The sequence below is a fragment of the Aulostomus chinensis genome, chromosome 10 (genome assembly GCF_037954235.1).
Source record: "Aulostomus chinensis isolate RoL2024-O1b breed Wild chromosome 10, RoL_Achi_v1.0, whole genome shotgun sequence".
NCBI lineage: Eukaryota > Metazoa > Chordata > Actinopteri > Syngnathiformes > Aulostomidae > Aulostomus > Aulostomus chinensis.
This window is the reverse complement of record NC_141329.1, coordinates 19,712,536-19,737,560: the sequence shown is the minus strand read 5'-3', so window position 1 is coordinate 19,737,560 and position 25,025 is coordinate 19,712,536. Positions and strand designations below refer to the sequence as shown.

General features: G+C 40.5%; 1 protein-coding gene across 3 annotated transcripts in view; it reads right to left on the bottom strand.

The window, feature by feature from the left end:
• The window catches only part of ift80 (intraflagellar transport 80 homolog (Chlamydomonas)), a 44,065-nt gene that overhangs the window by 17,700 nt on the left and 1,340 nt on the right, over nucleotides 1-25,025 (bottom strand). The window contains exons 2-9 of one of the 3 annotated variants that reach the window (XM_086216325.1): nucleotides 24,795-24,908; nucleotides 24,536-24,600; nucleotides 24,032-24,255; nucleotides 19,869-19,979; nucleotides 19,663-19,731; nucleotides 15,909-16,018; nucleotides 14,239-14,328; nucleotides 14,020-14,157 (exon numbers count right to left, since the gene is read on the bottom strand). In XM_086216325.1, coding sequence (XP_086072451.1) covers nucleotides 14,020-14,157; nucleotides 14,239-14,328; nucleotides 15,909-16,018; nucleotides 19,663-19,731; nucleotides 19,869-19,979; nucleotides 24,032-24,255; nucleotides 24,536-24,570 — 777 coding nt within the window. In that variant the 5' untranslated portion in view covers nucleotides 24,571-24,600; nucleotides 24,795-24,908. The other 2 variants (XM_086216324.1, XM_086216326.1) reach the window with 2 other exon arrangements.

Sequence of the window (25,025 nt, the reverse complement as noted above, 5' to 3'; positions counted from 1 at the left end):
CACTTTTTTTGTCACGAGGAAGAGAATAGCTATGAATCTGAGAGAGCTACATGCATAACTTAACTGGTTAATGAAACACTGATTGAATCAACACATATCAAAGTATATTCACCTCAGAGAAGTGAGATACACACAAACTAGAAGATGAGCATGCAATATATTTGGAGATTTTTTAACCCTTCCTCCGCTCCATTATCTGCACTACCTGATGGTGTTTGGTTCAGCACAGCTCCAGCTAAGGGGAGTGGGGGCGGGTGGAGCTCAGGCCAGGGAAAGGGTTAATGACATGTCTGGACTAATGGCTCCCAGTGGAGCTATCTGCTGATTCAGCCCCATTACTTCACAGGCATTAAATATGTCTGCCCTGACCGCTCCCCCCCCGCCCCAATGCAAGTCAACAACATGCTAATCAGGAGGGGGACATGAGTTTTCCAGACATTCTCTGCTTTGCAAACCCTTCATCTCTGGCACTCATGTCTCGCTGGAGGGAGCCTCCAGGAAAAACCTTTAACTGCCATTAGTGTTAATGGGTCAACCTGCGTCTGTGACCCTGCTAAACACCTGCTTTTTATGCACATCTGAAAGAAAATTCCACTCCTCTCAATTGTAGCGTGTTACCATGATTGTCATATATAAATAATATTAACTATGCAGTGAGTGACACAAAATGTATCTGCAATAGCACTTAAATCTGAAATATCTATAAACAAAAAAAGTGTGATGTATTTGTAATAATATGGAAACAAAACACTCCTGTTAGCAGCCATCTATATTTTGTTATTATATTTGACAACCCCGATCACATGAATGCCACTTTTGAAACTCGAAAGAACAAAAATGAAAAGAGTTGAAGTTATTCCTGCTCTGTGAAGGACCACTCTTTCAAAAGAAATACACGTTTTATCCTAGACTAACAGTTTTTAGCTGCACCTATCTGTACAGCACTGGTCCTAAACTGGCACACAACGGTTCGGAACCAAGACCACCTCTAAGTGGACCCTGGGCAAATTATAGTTTTAAAAAAAAACAAAAAAAAATTTAACTTGCCCAGAGTCCGCGATTATCATTATTTATTCCCCCAACATATTATTTGTGGGCTATTAATCAGAAAGTTATCGCGAAAGCGAGCCAGACTGCTCTGTTGTATCACAGCATGCACACATGAGAATAGGAGCAGCGAGAGTTCTCGATATTGCAGCAGTAATTTGCTTGGGCCGGCACTTCGCCTGTTGTTACCAACAACACACCCACGGAATGTGAAAGAATCACAATGGCTAAGTGCGCTAGTAAGAGAAAGACTGACAGTGAAAATCTGTGATTCAATGAAGAATGGACTGATAAGTATTTGTTCATTCTACCTCCCTCGAGCACTAAACCTGTGATTCATATACCTAAAGGCGGTAGCTCTGATCAAAGGTGTAAATGTCAAACGCCATTATGTGACAGAACATGGCTCTTTTGAAAGGGATTTTCCTCCTAATTCAGCGCTAAGAACAGAACCAATAGAAAAGCTGAAAAAGTCATATGAAGCTTCAAGCAAGAAAATTGTTTCAAGTATGAAACAATGACAAAAGGCAACGGAGTGCTCACTCAGAGTGGCGTGGATTATGGATAGGTACAAAAAGCCATTCCATGATGCAGAAATAATAAAAGAGTGTTTGACTGAAGTAATCGGCACCATGTTAGAGGGCAAAGGAAAAGTGTGACAAAATGCCAAAATTTTGTGCATGTGCGCTGAGCGTGTGATTTTTTTGGGGGGGGGGGGGTGATAAAAAAGATCAAGGTCAGCTCACATCAGTATGATATCTCAAGAAAGTCTTGAGGGAATTTCTTTACACACAGTAAAAACATCCACAGGGATGGTTGCATGCATTTGACAAGTTTAAAATTTTTGGATCGTTACTTCAGACATAAACCTTAAACCTTTTCTCCAATATCAGCATTTTATAAAATGAAATGACAATAAAGCTTCTGGTGATGGAGATACAGGTTTACCTCAGTATTACATGTCCCCACAATTTATATTGTACATTTTTTAAAGAAGAACTACATTACTTGTTAATTTTTGGTGCTACTGGGTCAGTGGGAGCTAAAGGGAGCCAAACTAGTTCAGGGTTAACATTAGTCAGAAAAGGTGACTTTAGTACATCTATCTGAACAGAGTGAATCTTTGCACATTGAATCCACAACCCGCATATGTGACTATGATGGACACTAAGCATATTCAAATATCGCATCATAAATAGATATTGGGTGTGCATACACAAAGCAGCTGTCAGAAAGGTACTCATAAACAAACTACTAGATCCCAAACCATTTCTACAAGTTGAAAAAGTCAATGAGAGTTCACTCAAACTAAAAGCAAAACCATTTGTTTTTGGGGAGGTGGTTTTTGCATGAGGTTTCATCAATCTTTCAGTAGATTAGGAGGCCCAGTAAAAGTCAGCTTGCAGTGACCCTACATGGGGGATGGGTGGGTTGAGTGTTCGGATAAGGAGAGGCAGCAAAAGACCAGGAGAGAGGGGAACCGATGACTGTAGTCGGTTATCTTGGTGAAAGGCTGGGCTGCCTGCTATCGATGCTACTCGATGGCCACTTTGGTCAACTATGCTCCACCTACCAAAGGGTTCTCAATGGCAAATATCCCTCATCCATCATATTTATCTCTTGCATGGTTTAGCATAATGAGAATAATGTTGATACAGTCCCTTGGCATCGTTAGCAGCTAAGATAGTAGCTAGCGGTACTAATGGCAGCCTATCCTCCCATTCTAGATATACAGTAGGGGGCTCTACCTTCTCTAAATCAAATTAACAAAAGACTAAAAGAACCACTACCACATCTTAAGCTTTATATACGCATCACTTTCATGTTCAACTACTGCCTGAAATATGACACGACACGGAGCATCAACAGTGTAAAGGTTGTTGCTTTTACCTACTCTACCGGCTCTGTTTGTTCTTACCACAACGCAGCAAAACACTGTTGGCCTGGAGGACCACATTTAGAGGAAGTTGATGTTGTTATGTTTTCTGCTTTGAAATTAGGTTTCTCCTTTTCTTTTGTGTTTTTTTGTACCGTTTTCTGTTTCTCTGTATTTGATTTATGATTTGTTATTGAGTTTTTTTGTATTTTCACATTTACTCTTGTGTTTTGGGGCCGCATTGCTCAGAGGCAGAGTGGCCGTCTAGCAACCGAAGTGGTTCGATCCTCACTTCCCCCGGTGACCATGTTGAAGTAACCTTGAGCAATATACTGAACCCCTAATTGCCACTGACGGCCCTGTGACAGCGACCCATCCAGGGTGAACCCCGCCTCTTGCCCAAAGTCAACTGGGATAGGCTCCAACCCCCCCCCCCCCCACCCAATAGATTAGCGGTATAGAAAATAAATAGATGGATGGATGTTGTGTTTTGTTTTTTTGTCCTTATGATTTGTGGTTTTTTTTTTAATAAAAACATTAAATGTTAATGAATCTTGTGCTTTTATTTTTGTTCATTGTAATTTCATATACACTGGTATGAACACAATGGTATAGTATTACAAAAAAAACAGAACTCATTAAATCAACTTGCTAACACTCGGAATACCTAACAATGAACCCTTTGCATTCTTGACTCTAGCACACAACAGGTCTATTTCTAAACATAGGTGAATGAGAGGAGCTCTACATATCTCTATAGCAATACTCACTTGGCTAGGCAAGAGAGATATGGAGAGTCTGGGCCTGACGAGTGTGGAGTGGTACAAGTTAGAGCTGAGGCTGAGCGAGACAGAAGAGCGAGGGCTGGGAGTGTTAGGGGAAGCAGAGAGAGAGAGAGAGAGAGAGAGAGAGAGAGAGAGAGAGAGAGAGAGAGAGAGAGAGAGAGAGAGAGAGAGAGAGAGAGTAATGATCTACACATGGTTTCAGGCTGGAGCCTCAACATAGTAACCATAGACACATGCTGGGGCCTCCTGGGACTCATCAGCAGGACACAGCTGTGAGCTGGACAGCAGAATTCTATTAGCACCAACTATGCACACATGTGCTTGTGCGCACACACGCGCACACACACACACACACACACACACACACACACACACACACACACACACACAGGCTGTGTTTCTGACATGCTACAAAAGGTCACAACAGATTTGACCCTTTACCCTGCAATGGACCTTCAACACCACGATCGTGGTACCATAATGTCCTGATCATCATGGCTAGTTTATCCAAAGATCTACAAACAGACTGAATGGTCCGGAAAATTTTGCCAATGGCCCCAGACAAGTTTTTATGAGATCCCTACAACAACAGAGTCTTTACATTGTAACTGACTGACAACCATTTCTCTAATGTGTTCTTTATTGGGTAATCTTAAAAACCTGCTGATAACATCTAGTCAGTACATGTCCCATTCAGGAGTCGCATCCTCTGAAGTCTGCCATTTCCGGCCACACACACTATTTCAAACATGTCTTTAAATACATTCTTGACATGCAGCCTCCTTTTGCTGAATTTAGAGGACCCATCTAATGGAGTCTTTGTTTCCAGACATATCCCATAATGCATTTTACATCAACCAGGGGCAGAAATAGTTAAGCTGATTTAATATTTGCTATATGTCACTTTAGGATGCTTCAGTATTTTTTTTTACAGGTATGAAAGTAAGCATTCGGTATCCAACAAACACCTGTTTGTAAATGTTCAACAACATTTTAAGGTCAACTAGAAGAAAGTTCTGTTGTGTGTAGCAGTGGAGTGACAGCAGCAGTGAGACAACAGGGTTTAGATATTTTGGTTCAGCTAAGCAGGGTTTGTGATGGTGGACATGGATGGCTAGTACAATAAATTATGACTAGCTGTGTGGTGGTTGTCAAAGGCACCTGGCAAAGTTGCTAAGCAACAGGGTAGACTAGATTCTATATTTAAAACATCTCTGATGTTGGAATTCCAACCTGAAGATTTCCGCCAATAATTGAATTCATGCAGAAGGACAAATCAGATGGGGGGAAAAAAAACGCTGCAAAATTAGCTAGTTACTAAAATACCTGCTGATCTCCACATATTGCTTTACATTATGCATAAATGCACATTCATGTGTGGTAAAATGTCAATGCACACATTTATCGATTATATTCCTGCCATTAAAGAAGAAAGTTGTGTTTTTAGTTTGGAAGTGATGTCAGGTCAAAGAAGTCGGAGCTCTGAAATGATACGTGAAGTTTAAACCAGTGATGTCAGAATTTATTGCCATTCAAATAATTTTTCTCGACTCAGAGGTCATTTATTCTGGACTTCCAAATTGCCTATGCAAGCAGCAGAACTATTCAGTTTCACAAATACTTAATTGCACCTTCAATGTCAATGAGGACTGGGGCCCCCTGTGTTATTTTTTTAATGACAAAACATCTGTCTTATCTATAAATTGTGCAAAGATCAATTTTCTAAATAGATGTACATTCCTGATCATTTACAAAACCATCTCTGCATCACTTTATATTAGATTGAATATGATCCATTCATCACATGCACAACTCATGTTTTGTGCATGTGTTTCTGAAAACAGACAAACATGTTAAATACTTGCTTTTTTGACCAAAATTAATTTTGGATAGAGGTAAAAGGCTCTGTTTTCCCCCCTTTAATCAGTACAATTGCTAGAATGTCAGCTAATGTCTCATACTACACTCAATATTATAAGTAGGTGTTTTTCTGCAAAAAAAAAGGTTTTGCTAGTATTTCTTGTTAAAGGTATAAGACTTCAATTGCAGCTTCTATTATTAGCCTGTCAACCAATGTTATAAACCACATTAGGCATTTTCCACACCAAATCTCAATAATTTCTTTCTGTACTACTTACCTGGCCTTTTACCTAACTTTTTAGTATTGCATTCCAGTGCTGTATAAGAAAACAAGCTCCGTCATGTGGCTTAAAGGTGTACTGCAGATGTATTAATATCGAATACAAAACTAAAGAAAAAATTCAGCAAATTTATTTGGCACCTGAATAAAATCTCCCAAGACCCCCTTGTGGGTCCCAAGCCAGTCTTATGGAATGTACGGTCTAGGGTGTAGGGGGTATTATAGGTCTTAATTTCATCCTGACACTTTGGCTAGTCCTCTAAAATGACAAAATCACATGTGCATGAATAGTGCTTTCATATAACTTAAATAAACACAGGTATGCACATAGCAATACAAACACACACATCAAGTTAAGTGCATACATACACATATGTGATGACAAGACCATTACTTCTCTGTGGAGGCAAACATATATAACAAATTATGCCAAACGAGAGAACCAGTCAGTAAATTAGTCAACGTCAAAGGGTAGGACCATTCTGATCCGTGTGGAAGCCCACTGAAGGGGGAGAAACCCTGGGGAGGAGCCACAATTAAACCCTTTCAAATCATCCTCTTCTGGACCTCGGTCCACTGCCTCCCGCTCAGGCCCAGTCCTCAATAACAGCCCTTAATGAACTCTGGGTTGGCAGTAAAGCTTGAAGTGATACCCCAGTTTACTACTATCTGCCTGTATTCGTCACCCGGTATCGCACTCCCATCTTTATATGTCTCTTTTCTCTCACTCTTTCCCCTTCTCTCTCTCTCTCTCTCTCTCTCTCTGTGAGTGTGACATGTTTGTCTAGCAAGTGGAGGTAGTGATTTAGTGCTGCTAAGGATGATGAATCTGCCAGTGGGGCTGGCAGAGCACTGTCTCACTGTCATACGCTTACTCCAACCATGGGGGGAGGGAGGAAGGGTGGAGAAGTGAAGGAAAAAAGGAGAGGGACGAAACCAGAGTGAGGGAGAGAGAAACTTGAGGGAAAGAGAAACCACCATCTTTTATGGAGGCCAACCCCCCCAACACACACACACACACACACACACACACACACACACACAAACACACACACATACATGCGCGCGCACACACCCACCCCTCCAACTGCGCTCTTTTTTCATGCTCCCCTCCTTTTTTGGTTTCCAACAAGGCAAGCCTTTAGCCGAACTCTTGAGAGGTGTAAAAGTAATACCATGTCAACAAGTGCCTTTTACTCTAACCCACTTTACACACACAAGCACTGGCTCAAACACACACATAACATGTGCTCACACACACAAAAAAAAAAGGAGGGGGGGGGGGTCAATCATCTGCAAGAAGGACCTTAGTATACAGTGTTCCACAGATGGTGCCAGAATGAGTTCAGAAACACAGAAAACCAAAATATGTTTGGCACAAAGGTCCTACAACACAAAGAAGAAACCATTATCCTCACATTCTTCTCGGAAAACTAATGAGCTCCTTGGGAGAGTCTACTTATACACTTTTACACTGTTCACACACTCCTAAGATAAACTTTGGTTGGCTAACAAACTTCATCATAATGTGTTAAAAGGAATCAGTAAAAAAAAAAAAAAAAATTCATATGAAAACAAAAGAGACAAAATGGTGGAGGAAGAAAGCGTAGAATGATGAGATTGCCCTTTTCAGAACTTGTGCTCACTCTCTACCACTCCAACTTACAGCGTATGGAGGGAGCTGCCTCACTTCAGCAGGAGAACAGAAAGGAAGAGTGTGGAAAGCAAGAAATAGCATGCAAAAGCACAGATTTGTATGGGGAAGGAGGGGTGAAGCAAGTGGGGGGGAGCAAGAGAGAGCGAGAGAGCGAGAGAGAGAGAGCGAGAGAGAGAGAGCGAGAGAGAGAGAGCGAAAGAGAGAGAGAGAGGAGTAGCCCTGCCCAGTTGCCTGGGGAGAAAACTGCTCTGGTGCTGACTCAGGATTCTCTTTGTTTGACAATGCTCCCTCACTCTTGCTCTCTTTCTCCCCATTTCACACAGTCACACTCTCAAACATACTCTTCTTTTTCAGACAGACTTCGTCACCATCTTTTTGCATGTGCACATGGCATTTCTTTGTCAGACTTATGCAAATCATTTCAGTTGGACATACTCTTCATCTACTCTCCCATTGGAACCTCCTCTGCTGTTGTTTTTCAAACTACTTTTTCCTCTCTGTGTCTGAGGCTTTTTGCTGCCTTTTCCCTAACTGTGGACAGACATTTTCCCCCATCTGTACGATGGCGTACTAAAAGTCCCCTTCTCATGTGATGAAAACAGATAAAGGCACACAGTCTAATAAATCTACACTGGTTTCTTTTGGCTTTTCATGCTCCACTAACAGTGGTTCATGATCTCTGTGGTTCACTTTGGGGCGTTTTATTCTCTTCCAGCAGCGGCAATTTCCAGATGTTGGCCAGAGGTTGACAGCAAACTGCCAGCACAGGCTCAGGTATATGCTCAACCAATTGTACAGTGGAGAAAAATGCATGAGTGACTAGTTGAGAAGACGGGGGCAAATAGGGAGAATATTGCATGTCACAGAGGATAAGAGGCCATGACTAAGACAAGGTTCGACAAAGACTGACTACTGGCAGACTCACAGACAGTCAAAAGTGATAGACTCTCTGAGAGAAAATAATGGTTGGCAGCTACAAGGATCCGGACAAAGATCCTACAGAGAATGAGCCTGTACGTTAAAGAGGAAAGGGAGGTGAAAAGAAACTTAGAGAAAGGGAAGCAATGGGGATTCAAGCTGAACATGGACCCATTCCCAATTCCCAGAGTGGCAAAGCTGAGCAAGGCTCATAAAGACCTTAAAGAGGCTACAGACAACTTTTTTGAATGAATAAATATGCATGACCAAAAAAGTTTTGGTATTATTTTTTTGTGTAAGATTGAGACCATTGGAGTTCCATCGGATACAATTCACAACCAAAAATCAAGAAACAATTTACGGCAGGTGCCGCAAACAGAGGATCACAGCTATATCCTCAGAGGAACAAGTAGGGATAGGTCATGGTTTTTAAATATTCATTACATATCTACAAAAAAAATCTAATTTTGTGACTATATGTGACTTATCTTGATGTTTTGTTTTTAGTTCTGTCGGCATATGAGCATTTCCTCGAATGGGAAGGGCAAGATGGCTGCACCAAGCCATTGTGTTGTTTGTTTACGAGAAAGTTGTATGAGCTGGAAATGACAGTTTGTCTCAAAGAAAACTATAACAGTGCAAACGAGGCAACATTCAGGATAGAAAGACGACAGTGATGCGAGTAGAAAAACATCGAAGAGGCAACAGATTTCTTCTCTCTTACAGTCTGTGCTCACACTTATGAACGTTAGCGTACTTTATCAGCCATGTTCACAATAACTGTGTTCTCAGGTACATATTTCTCCCTTTCTGTTGTAAGAAATCCGTAATCGAGCTTAAACAGTGACAAAACATGGTTTGGCTCTTTAGCACCACAAGTTAACCAGCACTCGTTAGCTGGGGCAACTACTCAGCTTATACGACTGCTCTGAGCTGCTAAAACCCTCGATTTAATTACCTGATAAAATCACTATACACACACGGCTGTGTTGTGTTTCTTCTGGCTACATTCATAAGTCAAACGATGCAAAGGCGACAAAGCGGAGTAAGACGGCTAGAGGAACATATCAACTTTCATTGATTTCTACCTGCTTGGAAAGTAACACAACCTACCTTCCAAATGTTTCACTCTGCCTTTATCACAGCACTGACATCTGGGTTTGAAATTCTAACCCTGTTACTTACTACTGTTTTGTTGAACAGCTAACATTACTGGGATGCAACTATGTTACTTAAATTACATTATAATACAAAACACATTATTACTATAAAATCTGCGAACAGGCAGATGTTATAGTGATGTGTGCTGGAAATGGATTCTATTGGCTTACGACAACTGACACAAAAAAAAAAACAAAAAAAACGAAAACACTTCAAAACTATGGGAGGTGGGAAGTTAGAAACTGTGTGTAGCTAGTTTAAGAGGATCCCCTCTAAGTTGTTCGAGATGGTAGCCATTAGCTATAGGCTACATATACGTGGCTGGCTTTTTCGCATTCTTGAGGGATAAAGGTAGTAATGGGGTAGTTAGTGAACGTTTCCATAAGCTCAAGACATCTTCCTGTGTGTACCTGAAAGGCAATTATAAAATATGCCCCTGAACATAAAACAAGTTCAACACTTGATTGATGTTCCCCAAACACAGAATTCTTCAGTGCTGACTGAACAGTGATAACTTCACATGATGACACAGAACTCATAAAGATGTGATGACTACACACGAGTCACATAAGACTAAACTAAACAGCTCTTACGTTTATGTATCTGAGCATGGGTGTACAGTTGAGAGAGAAAAAACAAGTGCACTGGAGAGAAAGGGGGGTGGGGGGTTTGGCGGGAGGTGGGGAGGGAGGAAGGGGAGGCGGTGATCGCCTGGCACAATGAGTCCTACTTGTTAGCCAGTGGTAGTGTCAGGGATCGTGACAGGGTCCAGACGCTAGACACCAGCTGCAGCGCCTCGTAAATAGACTGCTGTCTCGCAGGCACATTTGCACGGCAATGGTTACGCACACACGCACGCACACACAGGCATGTGGGCACATGCATATACTATGGAGGCACACAGACAGACACTGACTTATTGTCTCTCCCAAATCTTGTAAAAGGGACAGTGAAGCTCTTTGTGTCTTGAGTCCTGTTAAAGCTCCTGTGAAGGAGAAAAAGTATTCCACACACCAGAACTCAAACTCAACAAATTTATTAAATATATAATGACAATTATGTATTCAGTGATAATAAATGTTTATGTTTTCTGGGAAAACTGAATATGTTCAGTCCATGGGTGACTTGCCTGAACACTGAGATTTCTTTTCTTTCCTTTCACTGTACTTTTTGCTACTTCGATGTAAACTTTGTGTGTGTGTGTGTGTGTGTGTGTGTGTGTGTGTGTGTGTGTGTGTGTGTTTGCACTCCCCCTCCTCTCCACGATGATAATGAGGGGGGTAACACACTACATCTGCCCTGCAGGGTGTGTTGGGGGAGGAAAATCTGGAGGAGAGAGAAAGGAGTAGAAAAGAGTTGAGAGCTTAGGCCAAGAGGAGAGTGGAGCTGGACAGGAGGTAAAGGGGTTAAATGTGCGGGACTGATCCTGCTGAGCCAGCAGTAGTACGTTAAAGTGCAAGGTTTCATTGTATCAGATACAGAATGAAACTCCTTCCCATTAGTCACGCAAGTAACTGAAAAGACTGCTTAACCCTTACTGTGCTGCAAACAAACCACAGCAAAAGCACAGGTAGAGCTCTCCTGATTGGTCATTTGGGTTTAGTGTTTGTGTGTAAACTGGCACGCACAGTAATTATGGTATAGCACCCGATGGTGCGAATGACTTCAAACAACATTTTACCTGACTTGTTTAAATTAACACACAGAAATGTGAAGTGACCTTTAAAGGTTTTTTGGTTTTTTTCCCCTGGTTCTAAACTTTGTCTATCCACCCTCCTCTTCTTAAGCAAACCTCCCACGCCATGCTACAGTTCACACAGTCTCTGAGGGGCTTTAGGGAGGAGAAGGCAAGCATACCCTTCCTCCAGTTGGAGCAGGGCAGAACCATAATCATCATAATTATCATCATCATCACACTGCCTTAACCAAGACACACCACAGCAAAGCAAGTGGTGCAATGATGAAAAAATGGAACAAATCAACCACATAAACAAACCCATAATAGGGGGGTAAGGTGAATCGGGTCATTAGAAAAAATAAAGGCGCAAGTTGTTTGCACCAGTGCCTGCTATAGTTTTAATAGCGCACTAATTTTTAGATTTGTCTAGACTGAGAAAATTGATACAAGCTGCCTTCATTTGAATGATTTCATCAGATCATGGCTGTAATCTGGAGATTTTTCCAAGACCTACTGTAATCCCTGATTTAGAGGACCAAAAGTTATGCTAAAGCACAGGAGATGTGCCCACTCAGTCTTCCAACATTCATACTCAATATGCAACCTCTCCAAAACTGATAACACACACACACACACACACACACATCTACCTTACCCTCGTGGAAAAGACATATGTGTTGGCTCAGACCTCTCTCCAGACCACTTGTTTTTTGCTCCAGAAAAACAAAACATTTGATCCTAATTAAATCAAAATGGAGCATGAAATGCCTTGTGATCAGCACACAAGAGCCAAGCTCTGTCTGTTTGTTTTCAACACAACAGGTCTGATAAAGCAATACACTGACATCTCAATGTAAACTGAAAGAAGACCTAAAAGTTCCATAAGGGCAGAGCACGGAACATGTAATATTGTTTCTGGCAGAGTGTTCAGTAATAACAAAACAATTACCATTCATCATCCTCTTATTTCCACATCTCGTAGCAATCCAGTTACTGTCAGCACCAGGTAACAAGAACTTATTGTATATAGGGTCGATGCAACAAGTTCTGTGCTTCTGTTATGTGGTGTATAAAGATGAACTGTGCACGGGACGCATTGGAGCCAACATGATATAATAACCCATAGAATGCTGCATGGATTTTTAGGACTAAAACAGAAGTTAGCATCGCCCTGGACAAAATGATTTTTTTAAACGTGTTCTGGATTGTTGCTGAAGATAAACTCTGTAGCAATCAAAGGTTTAAGACTAACATTATTTGCTCAGCAAGATAACTTTTATATATGAACGCGACTTTTATGTTTTAAGTACAAAGCTATGGCTACGCGATGAACGAACTACACTACACTGAGCTTCGTAATTTCAGCGTGTGATGACTAAAGTCCCCGACAGCCTCTGTAGTCTCATTTCGCTACTTGTCGCCACTTTCAGACGCATAAAAAAAAACTTTGAAAATTCACAAGAGTGATATTTACTGCAGTGGTTAGCACTGTCGCCTCACAGCAAGAAGGTTCCAGGTTCGAGTCCCGGCTCGGGCACAGGATCTTTCTGTGTGGAGTCTGCATGTTCTCCCTGTTCCTGTGTGGGTTCTCTCTGGTACTCCAGCTTCTTCCCACAGTCCAAAGACATGCAATTGGGGACGAGGCTGACTGATACTCTAAACTGACTGTAGGTGTGACTGTGAGTGTGAATGGTTGTCTGTCTCTATGTGTTGGCCCTGTGATGGACTGGTGACCTGTCTAGGGTGAACCCTGCCTCTCGCTCGTTGACGCTGGGATAGGCTCCAGCCCCCCGTGACCCTTAATGTAGGAATAAGCAGAAGACAATGGATGGATGGGTGGGATATTTACTCACGCATTTTAATGCTGTAGAACCAAACCTGAGATGATCTTAGTTGTGTGATAATCACAGACCTTATTTCAGGTAACCAAAGCCCCATTAAAAAAAAGAAAGAAAACCCGTTGATTTTGTGAAAATAAGAATCAGACATTCAACAATACTAACTTGATTCTAGTTTTCACGTCTTATTCCTGCATCACTCTGTACCGCTATGGAACACCTGACAATGTAGCACACTTAATGTGACTGTGACTACGAAGCATAAATGTTATACCAACTCTTAAGAATGAACAAATAAAACACACTACATTGATCCTGATCTTGACACGTACACATGTTGCACGTGTTAAGATCAGCCGTTTATAAATAATTTCATTTTGTTGTGTTCATTCTTATAACTTTTGCGGTCCAGAAGCATGAGAAATATTATCTCAAAAAAAAATTGGTCATGTCGTCAAACATGACAGTTGCTGAAATATTATTTTGGAGTGTGAATTAATTCAGTCTGACATGGAGTTACCCTGCATCCATACTTCCTTGGTCATGTGAGTAAACAGGGTATTAGACTGAGGACCCCTGACTGAAATGTGAAAGTATAAGTATTTGATAGTGTACCTGTGCTGGTACTGAATGAGGTACCTGTCTGAAGTTTGGATGGGGTACATATGCTGCTCATATTAATGCAAAAAAAATGATTGCATAAAACAAATAATGGAGACGTGCTGGATATAGAATAACATCCAAATCATTCAGTGACAGACTCTCCGAACTACTTTCGTCGTACTAAACGGCTGCAAAGTCTTCCTGGTACACCAGCAACTGTCTAATTCCTGATATATGACTGCACTGGTTTCTATTATAACAGATGAATTAAATAATTAGAGAACGTATCGATGGAGGGTAAAATGGCTTTCCTTACTCCGGTTTTGTCACAGAGTCGCAGGGTGTTGAAGGAGCCCACAGCAAACACTTCTCCATCTGGAGCCCAGGACAAAGAGGTAATGGGGTAGTCGTGAGCCACTGAGGAATAAAGCAGACGGCCAAAACTGTCCCATACCTGTTGAAGAGGGACATGGATTAAAGAAAAACCCATAAAACAACACATGATGTTCTGAAGCACGCACTGAACACTGATCACCTTGTATTTACAGTCCTCTCCACCTGACAGGATGAGGTCATTGACTGAATTCCAGTCCACCTTCAGAATGACCCCATCGTGAGCCTTCCACTAGAAAAAGACAGGGGGAAAGAGAGCTCAGAGCAAAATGATGTTGCCAAAACTGAATCATTATCACCGTCTCTCTCATAAACTCTTTCAAAGGTGAGCAGGAATGCTGCCATCTTGTTCCTGTTCACTCATCCTACTTCCACTATTTTCTAATTTGTTCCATACTGTCCCCCTTGCTGACCCCATTGACAAAGGGATCATGCACATGAGTGTTTTCTGTCTGCGTGTGTGTTATGTCTGTGTAAGGGATCGTAAAGGTCATGGAGGATGTTATAGGGGTCCTCTACTGTTTTTCATAAGTAGGCCAGTATATGATACGCTTTGCTGACGGTACGCTCAATCAACCTGCATTTGACCCGATTCACAGAACACTGCTGTCACTTTTTGTAACATGAGCAACCTGAAGTACCATAAGAACCAAATAAACTTCAACAGAGCTACAGCTCAGCTTTCTGTAACTTATATGTTACATGTTATATGTACATAAACGTTACCTGTTGGCAACACACAACTACAGACATGTCAAAAGTCTTTATCACTGTGTTTGTTTGTGGGGAGGTGATAAAATCAGATGCATGAGAGTGTGTGTGTGTGTGTGTGTGTGTGTGTGTGTGTTAGTGGTAGTTTGATGTGGACATGTGGTTATAGCTTTGAAAGATAAAGGGGTAGAAGGATTGAGAAGGAGCAAATTAAACCCTCCACTGTTTATTTAAGGTCCCACACACACTGTTAAATGAGAAGAATAATAATGAAATTTTGACATAAAGAAGAACAAAAAAACCCTCTGTGGCGTGTTTAAGGTCCTCAGAGCTGTGATTTCAATGGAAATCAATGAACCGCATGTTTAATTTACAAAGATTTTAAAGAAAGGAAACTAAAATCTGTCACACAAAGAAATTATTTTAGTTATAGTGTAAACGTGAAAAAGTAGAGATGTGAACAACAGGAATACGTCATGATCCTGTCTTTGGAGGGTAAAGAAGTGCCACACTGTCCAGCTTTTGAACATTCCTGAGTGGGCACAGGATCACATAGCAGCATTATCACAGTAAAATATGTCTTGCAGGTAAATGAATGACTAGCTCTTTATTTTTACTGGTGGAACATGTTAGTCCTCCCATAATGGTTGATGATCCCACCTCCGTGAAATAATGAAATATTACTTTTTTATGTCATTATGCCTGTAGCACAAAGAATTCCTCACTGATGACAGAGTGTGATAAAATCATACTTTTATTTTATTATATGATACTTTATGTATACTTTTTACAACAATCCATGATTTTTGGATGCTTGTTGAGTTTTTTTTACAAATGCATAACTAAAAAAAAAATTGAAAACATAAAATGCTATGTACAGCTCACGGCCACATATAACAAATTCCCCACCTAGCAAATACTATAAAAGTTACAAACATGCCTTCGAAGATATTGGGTCATGTGACCAAGAAGTGCACTGTATGGTAAAATATGGCACTTAAAATAAATCACATGACTCCAGTGATATCATTTATTTTTATTCTTGAGTAACCATGTTTCCTGAAATCTAACATACATAATAATACATAAAATTCGGTGTACCTGTATGACTTTAGCACTAGGTTGCAGAGGCTTGATGACAAGCTGTCGGCCTGATGTGTAGAGGATTCGGTCCGAGTCTGGGCCCCAAGCCACAGAATACACAGGAGACCCTGGATGATACACGGGTACACAGAAAATGACCGTTTTGATTATTAAAACCGATGATCAATTGATGTACTTCAGCATATTATGCCAGTAAATACATTTACAGGACTTCACCACATGAGGTTATGTGTGTATGTATGAATTTGTCCTTTCTTTGACAAACTAGGAGTCATCAAAAAGATCCAGCAGTATCAATTCCTCCATCACAGATCTCCTCATCATTCAGCTCATGGAACAGCATTTAGTTTGCAGGCACAGCAACTACAAAAACCTGCTTAACCTCAACAGTATGAAGTCAGAATGTGTGTGTGTGTGTGTGTGTGTGTGTGTGTGTGTGTGTGTGTGTGTGTGCATGCGTATGATTTAAGTTACTTTCAGGAACAAAAACCACACTTGAAACCGGTTCATTGGGGACAGCATGGGTAATTGGGGATAAAGGCTGAGTCCTGAATGGGTAAGATTTTTGGGTCAGTGGTTAAGGTTAAGGTTAGGCAAGTAGTGGTTAGGGTAATACTCCAGGAAATGAATGCAAGTCTATGTCAATACCCCAAAAATGACTTAAGTAAACATGTATGTGTGTGTGTTGTGGATACACGTGCAGTGCGTGTGATTTAACCCCACTCCAGGTGCATGTGGTTTCGCACAGATGCCAGCGTGTCACGTGGTCTGAATCTGACAAAGGCGATAAGAGGGGTTGAGAAAAGTTCCCCTCTCTCCTCCCCGTGCCGCTCACTTCCCACTACAACTCACTTTCTCTCTCTCAAAAAAAAAATGGGTCATAGTACCCAAGAAGAACTCTGTGATGTCTTACAACCTGTTCCAGTAGCACGTGAGTGTGTGTACAGCAACACCTGCAGTGAACTGAGTGCCATGTGGCGACTGGTGCGCCTCTGAGCCCCTGCTGTTGGGCAGCCCAGCACCCGGCACTTCATTCTTCAAACAGCCAGTTAAGGGAAAATATTTCTACGTACTGGGACAGAATTGCTGTTTCCCTTACAAGTTTTCCACAGCACCGGTTTATTCGGCAGGAGTGTGCCATCCATTTCCCTTGAAACCAATGCCCCCCCCCCCCCCCATCCCCCACCTCCTTTCTATCCAACTACTGAGGAGAAACATTTAATAAGTCAAACCCCATAATGAATCACTTAATAAGTAAGCCATCTGTAATGTGCATAATGAATAGAGAAATTTATCATTAGGACTTATTTTTATGAGTTTCAATAAAACTCTACTCTTATAAAGCTTCTAAACTTAATAATGCTTTTCATAAAAATAAAGGAAAAAAAAATGTAAGAGTGGAAGACCGGTTGTAGTCTGCACATATATGCGCAATTCACTCAAACGCAAAGGAGAGGAGCTGAAATTACGTCATTATTAAATGAAGAAAAACATATTTCCTTTGTTGTGTCTTGATTGTTCTTTTAAATGATTTGGCTTGAGTAAAGAGGGAGCTGTAACAGAGAAGGGAAAACAAAAAAACAGTCCTGCAAATGTGGCGATGCAGCCACACATTCATGATGTAGATGCACAAGACCCCAACAAAAAACACAACCCTCATAACGCAAACATAGTTATATTTTCAAATGTAAAGTGTATGTCTGATAAACAGAATGAAACAACATGTGTGGTTAACAAATTATTTCCTGTGAGTGTTAACTCACAAACCACCGAGGAAGTGAACTTGTGTGTTTGAGCTGAAAGAAGGTGAAAGACCCCCGATACACAAAAATAAGAATGAAAGTCAACCTTTTTGCCTTTTAAGTGTCTTGCTCTTTTCTCTTTGTCACAAGAGGCACTTTTCAAAAGTCACAATGGCCAAAAACAATCTGTTTGTGCGTGTCTGTATGACAGAGAAAGACTGAGAGGATGTAATTGGCGGTGTATAGTGTTGACTAAATGCCTGCAGCTGGTTGGTCAGCGATCGTCTTCACATGGCTGCTGCTGACTGGCAGTCGCTACAGTCGTGACTTCCTTTAATTCTGTCAGTCTAACGCTTAAAATACACCAGGCATGTACGTGGCGCATCACGTCAGCCGAGCGGAACGGGTCTTTTTACCTGCCACACAGCACCATCTGTATGGCGTGCTGTTGTGTACAACATGTGACATCATCAACTTCATTGAATGCATATTGATCACTTTAAGTACAGCATCATGGATACACATTTATTTGATTTATTTAGGTTGACGTGTCATGGAAAAAAACAACCCACAATGTGGCGCTGCTGTCTTGCATTGCCTCTGGTGCAATGAAGTATTGACTTTCAGCCGTGTGGGTGCATGTGGCTCCCATGGTCAATATGGCAGTTTCAGCTGATTCTAATGAGAGCCGTGTCACCCGGCGCATGTGTCCGGTGTATTCCAGCCATAAGATCATCTGTTTCTCATGCTCATGTAGCAACATACAAGTCTTGCGTGAATCTGATACAGGTTTGGGTTTTTACTCTTCTTTATTTTAAAATCTAATCTTTGTGAGATGACATGATTATAAGAGCAAGTTGTGACCAGCAAGGGCACCAGTTTGAATTAACATATGGATGTCCATATGAGAGAAATTTGAGTTTTGATGGCAAATATTAGCTGAAGGCTGAAAAAATGAATGAAAAAGTTGCTGCACATGAGCTAAAGAAATTACTTGTTTTATGTAGGCCTATCGGATAGAAAAATATGGGTAAGTGGTAGAAATTTCAAACCACTAGGACCAGTTTAATAGAATATTAGAATACAGTTTCCGGCAAATTAATTTCATGCAAGCCACCGCGAAGGTACATAAAAACATGCAGAATCAATTTGCAGGTACCAGTTCAAAATGTGCTCGGTCCCTGGTTCATTAACAGCCACTAATAGCCATGGATAAAAGAGCACGCTTGTAGTGACAGGCAAAAAGCCGATCATTTAATATTGTGTTTTCAGTTGTACCATCGACTTGTGACTTAACAAGAGAAAACATAGTGCAGCTAAAAATTGTTGAGAAAAAAAAGACGAGTCCTCTCTCCAGTAAGGCAGTTTGTTTGTTTTTTTGTTGTTTTTAAAATGTAGGTATTGTCTAGAGTAAAGGTTAAAGGTCTTTCACACTCTGCAATTACACCATGCTGGCAGCTAACTCCTTGTCTTAAAAACAAACAAACAAACAAACAAAAACAAGGTGCAATCACTTAGTTTAATAAGTCACAAAAAAACTTCTTTTTTAAGATACAAAAAAATTATATTGCAACAAAAATAGTAGTGTTTTGTTTTTCTTGGAGGGATCATTTTGCCTGAGCACAAATAAAACACACCAGCTATAAGTTTAAGTTTAATTAAATTCGTCTTGACAGCTGCCAATTCTTTGGTTAAAAAAAACATTCTTCAATACATATATAAATATAATGAAATGAGTATTAATATTAAAATGAATTTAGTAGAAGTGTAGAATCCCACTACACCTTTGTTTATATTGTTCTTTATTCATTTTAATGTTTCTAGATGTTCATTTTTACTTTACTAAAATTTACTTTGTTTTTGCTCTCTGGCGTACTTAGAAAAGTGTTGTACTAACGTGGTGCATTATTATTATCGTATATGTTTGAAACCTGTTTATTTACATGATCATTACTAAATATGAAGAGCCAAATATGTGGCTTCAATCGACTCAAATAAAGCTACCTTACCTTGACTGGCTAGAGTTGAGCGTAACATTCCACTTTTAGACCAGATCTTGATCTGTCCATCTTCTCCAGCTAAGCAAATAAAGAAACACATCAAATGGACCTCAGGGACACAGCACTGAATAAAAAAAACAAACTACTAGTTATTTAAAATGGTATATCGGTCGCATTATATAAGCTGAAATCAAGTTTTTCTCCAGGTGTCTTACCTGTGATGAGGGCAGTCCCATCGTAGTTCCATCGGCCAGCTAAAACAGCTCCTTTGTGTGCTTCAACGCTCTTCTCAATGCGCCCAATCTTGGAGGCAAGGTGGAACTTCCCTGCAAAGAGGCAAAAGAGGCTAACCATATGGCGGTTTCATATCAAAGCCTGACCTTGTGTGGGTGTACACCATCACTAAATCTGGAACATCAAGTCTCCTGTAATTCACTTGCAACTGAGTGGACGCTGACTGATAAACAGAATACAGAGACCGAGGACCCTATTTAAGCGATCTATGGTGCCAGGCCTGTGCTGCTATGTGCGTGTCTTGCGTTTGAGGCCTGTTCAGCCTCATTTTGGTGTGAAAAGGGTGTTTAATCTGGGCGCAAACCCTGATGCAAGGTGCAAAGGGGCAGTCATTAGGTACCTAATTATTCATAGGTGTGGTTTAGGTGTGAAATCACTCAAACCACTCAGAGTGCCTCCTGTCATTCCCTCTAAAGCCCAGAATGCACCAGGACTTGGCGTGCTGCTATTTCAGACGTGCACATATTCCGACTCAGGAGAAGAGAGCACTCCTCATTTGAAGAAATGGATCTCCTCGTCACCAGGTGAAGGCGCATGAACGTCTTGTTTATATAAGCAAGCAGCAGGAGTTCACTGAAGCCATCGGAGGTGAAGCAGGACCACACTGCAATGCCGCGCATCTTCTTGTCTGATTGATGCGCTCTTTAAATAGCACTTCACACGTAACGCCATTGACCAAAGACCAGCCAGTGAGTGTATGGAAAATGTTTTATGGTTCCATAATACCAATGCACCATGGTTAACAGACCACGCCTCATTAACATATTAAGCACCTGTTGGGGCCGGCAGAGTGTAAGTTGACTGGCGAGTTAAAGGGCAAGGGCACTGGGTTTGGAAAACATCTTGTGCGCCAGCTTGAAATGAGCGATGACGCTTGTGCTTGACCGAGCACCAGCTTCTGCCATGCTTACAATAGAGCCCTGAGTGATTCAGGTGGGTCAGTGAGGAACACGGTCCAAATGAGTGTTAGCCAGATTCCATTCCAAAGAATAGAAAAATAAATAACAAGAATCTAATTGTATGAATCCCATCTGATTAGCAACAAGGCCTTATTCTGTATATCGCTATATTACAGCGTAAAGAGGGTGACTGTAATTTAGGGGTTTCTGCTGGTTGAATGAAGGCTGTTTTCTATGTGCTAGAGGCAAAGGGTGATCAGACGGGCAGTCATTGACGAAGCTATACTAACATATACTTTGTGGCAGTGTGTATTAAAAATTTCTGAACGTTCTATGTAATTTCTGGTGGTTTACAACAGCAAATCAGTATCCTGCTGCTCTCTCCCATTTCTAAAATTGGATATCCCAACAGTGGATATTACAGATCCAGCAGGTAGTGAAAATAGAAAATGTGTAGAACTGTATTAAAGGACTTTTAAAATGAATGTGTATTTACGCAATTTTTTTCTTCTTATAATTTATCAGGGCCTGAAATCTATTATTCGAAATAAGTGGAATTAAACCTACCAAGCATACGTTAACTGAAAATTTATAAACACAGACATTTGGAACATTTCCCAGACTTCATCTTGCTCATGTCAATTAATTTGACATAACTTTCTCTGCACCGACATTCATGACTTACGTCTAACAAGTCATTTATGTACCTAATTTTGTTTGCAATAATTACAGGATATTATTTTGTACTTTTTAGGGAACTTGCATTTTACTTTTAAACAAAAGCGCGGACTTTTTCACCCGACACTTTCATTTCAGGCTTTGATATCAACTGTTGGAAGACTTTAATAAACAGCCATAAAAAGTTCATTTGTGTTTTCATAGTTCAGTGTGTTATCTGTAGTCACTCTAGCAGTCACTATTGCGGAAGCAAGTTTGCAGGTATAATATTATTTTGTCCTAAATTGTTTGTGTGCTTTTGATCTGGCAGGTGTTTTCTGTTATCTTATCATATCAGGAAGTATATATTTTTCTACTTGGTTTGTTGAGAGAAGCATGACGATCGGCCTGTGTGAAATTTCTAATGACAACGCATTGTAAGTCCAAAGAGAAAAAGGGAGAGCAAGATAGTTGTTCCCAACATAAGCCCCAGCAATATGCTTCATGCTTAATTTGCTTTTCTTTGGGGCCGGTCTGCTACCATTCAAATTATGCATCTAAACAATGCAATGACGCTGCTACATTGTGGAGAACTAGTAGGCATCCCAAAATAATTAAATAACTAAAAGTTCAATATTTCATTATGGAAGCAGAGGCACAAAACAGAAATAAAATCTTAAAAGGTCTATTTTTTTCCCCGCTTGATGTTTCGAACTGGAAAAACTGCATATGCACTAAATAAAAACACACATTTAATATACTGGTTACTCAAAACAAAAAAACGTCTGACTAATCAAACAAAATAAGCAAAAGCAACCGCGTTTAAAGAGAGTCCGCTCCTCCAACATAAACTCAGCTGATGAATAATTTCTCTTCAACTGTGTTTTACATATTTATGAGAAAATGACAAATATCCTGAATAGAATCTGGTTAATAGTGTGCCAATATTTTCTTTTGGGCATCAATGTTAAAACAATTAAGCTGTGATTGTCGTGTTTTGTTTTGTTTTTTTAAAAACAACTTCTAACTTTATAGGAGAGCTTATATGAGAACTATAATAAAAAAAATACACTGACACTGATATTTGTTAAATCTAACACAGAGAGAAAGCAAAAGAAAGTTGCAACAGTGAATCATAACAGAGTTTTCACTACTTTCTGGTCTGCCAGAGAAAATTGCTGCCTCAGTTTGTGGGTGTGTTTGTGCAACCCTACACTGCCATTACTGTTGTGACCACACATCGCCTGACATAATAGTACATCCATATTCTGTGTTTATTTCTAATATAGGCCGAAGAGGAGACATAAGCCATCATGCAGATGAACTTCACAAACTATGTCGTCAAGGAAAATTTTAGAACAATATAACATGCAAATGAGGCTACATTTACATGTGCAAAACTACAATCTAAAATTGATGAAAGCCAAATAAAAACCAGAGCGCAGATGTCCTTACTCTTTCCTGACATATCATAATCTTTTTCCTGAAGTGAAAGTTTTGTTTAGATTAAGTTTCCCTGTGGAGATATGTTACTATGATGGAACACGCTGACTTCTTGGGAAGTGTGCCCTTTTTTCATCCTCCCCAGAGCCAGGCAATAAGTTAGATACTCCTGTCTCCTCTGTGTGTGCATTAAGGAGGTGAGATCCGAAGAAATCGTCTGAATGTAAGTTAGCTCGGCACAGTGAATGATAGTGGATGGGGTGTGTAACATACTTCAGTCAAAAGTAATCAAATACACTCCAACATAGTCTTTTCCTGCATTGATAAACTTGGGGTTATATAGTACAACCACTAGGAAACAACAGGTTACAGTTGTAAAATATGACAATCCTAGAATCACACAAATAGCCAGTGCTACTTTCCAGACTGGGTGCAGGGATTTGACGCGGCGCCTCAAAATGTTGATCAACAAAGCAAAACGTTTGTTGATGATTAGAGGAAGGACTACGAATTATGGCTTATGTAGTAAGACAGGATGAGGATGTGTACCTCTTAACTTGATCTATTTGCACTGGAATAAAGAGGAGGACCTGCAACTTTTGGAAGCTAAGCAGGCAATATGGAGATATGCTACATAGCCCATCCGCAACCATTCATTGCGCTAAGCTAACTGGCGGTCGGCTGGTCTCTGTGGCTCTCAACTCAGAAATGTAAAACAGAGGAGCGAAGGGTATCTATTTTCTTGTCTGGTTCTAGGGAGGATGGCAAATATGCTTATATTCCTAAAGTTGATATGTTCCTTTAAATATGAGGAGTGACCCCTTGGTTATACCTTGTGAGCACGAAAGATGGACCTAATCAGAAGAGACACCAAAAACAGAACCATTTCATTCTGGTGAAAAATTCTGACACTGCTTACTACATCCAAGTTCACTTAGCATATGACAACTGCTGTCAATCAACAATGGGATACTTAAAGAAAGAAAGGCTGTTCACTGTAAAACAACCTTTGAAACATAACTGACATGAAGTCAGAGCCAAGCCATGAAAAATACAGAAAATATTGAGAAAATCTGAAGACTTACCATCAGTGCTAGTAAGAACAAAGATCTCAGCCTGAGTCTGTTTCTTGCCACCCACAGTTTTAGGGAGCCAGTGCAGATCAACGGGGTAAATATCCTCTGGCAATTTGACAACAAGATTGGTCTCACTGGTCAACAAGTTCCACTTGAGGATCTGGTGGTCTTCGCTGCAGGAATAAAGCTCATCTGCTGTGGTCCAGCCAACACAGCTCACAAGTTCCTTATGTGATCTGCTATTAAGGAACATTATCAAAGTAAATCAAAAGGACAAGTATTTAAACTAAAAAACACATGTAAATTTCCATGGAAGCTCCTGCAAGAAGTACGATCATCTCAAAATTTTGCGAGCAAAAACTAGATTTAGCACAAGGTGTTACTACTGTTGTAACTACCAACAGCAATAATGACTAAACCAAACCTTTAATACCTGTAGTTTCTAGATAATTTTTAGTTGTTCAGGGACACAAATGAGGGTAAATACGTGACGAAATCATTAAAAGGATATGTTTAGGTTCCTTTAGAAGCGATGTTTTCAATCTCATGGTGACGTTAGACGATTGCGATGTTGATTCCTGTGAAACAAGAATGTAAATCATTCAGTCAGAGATCATAGACTACCAAAGTAAAGTTGTACTGATGATATAAATATCAAATGCACCTTACCTAAAGGAACAGCAGAATAACCGCATGCAACCAGGGACCATAGCTTGCTATTGCAGTTGTGATGGTGAATGAAACAAGCGTCTGCAGTTGCTACGTTACCTACCTCTGATGCTAGCGTGAATCCTCGGCTGCCGAGTTTTCAGAGTTCTTTCGCGGTACAGTTGACTCCGGGCATCCAGCGATGAACAAGTTCCATTAAACCCAGCGAAAGAGACAACTGTAACCAATGCAGCGAGCATATCTATCAGCATTCAGCAAAGTATCAAAGCTAACATTTGGTAGCCATTTAATCTAGGTCACCAACAGTTTCAAGAGGGAATTATCGCGAGATTTG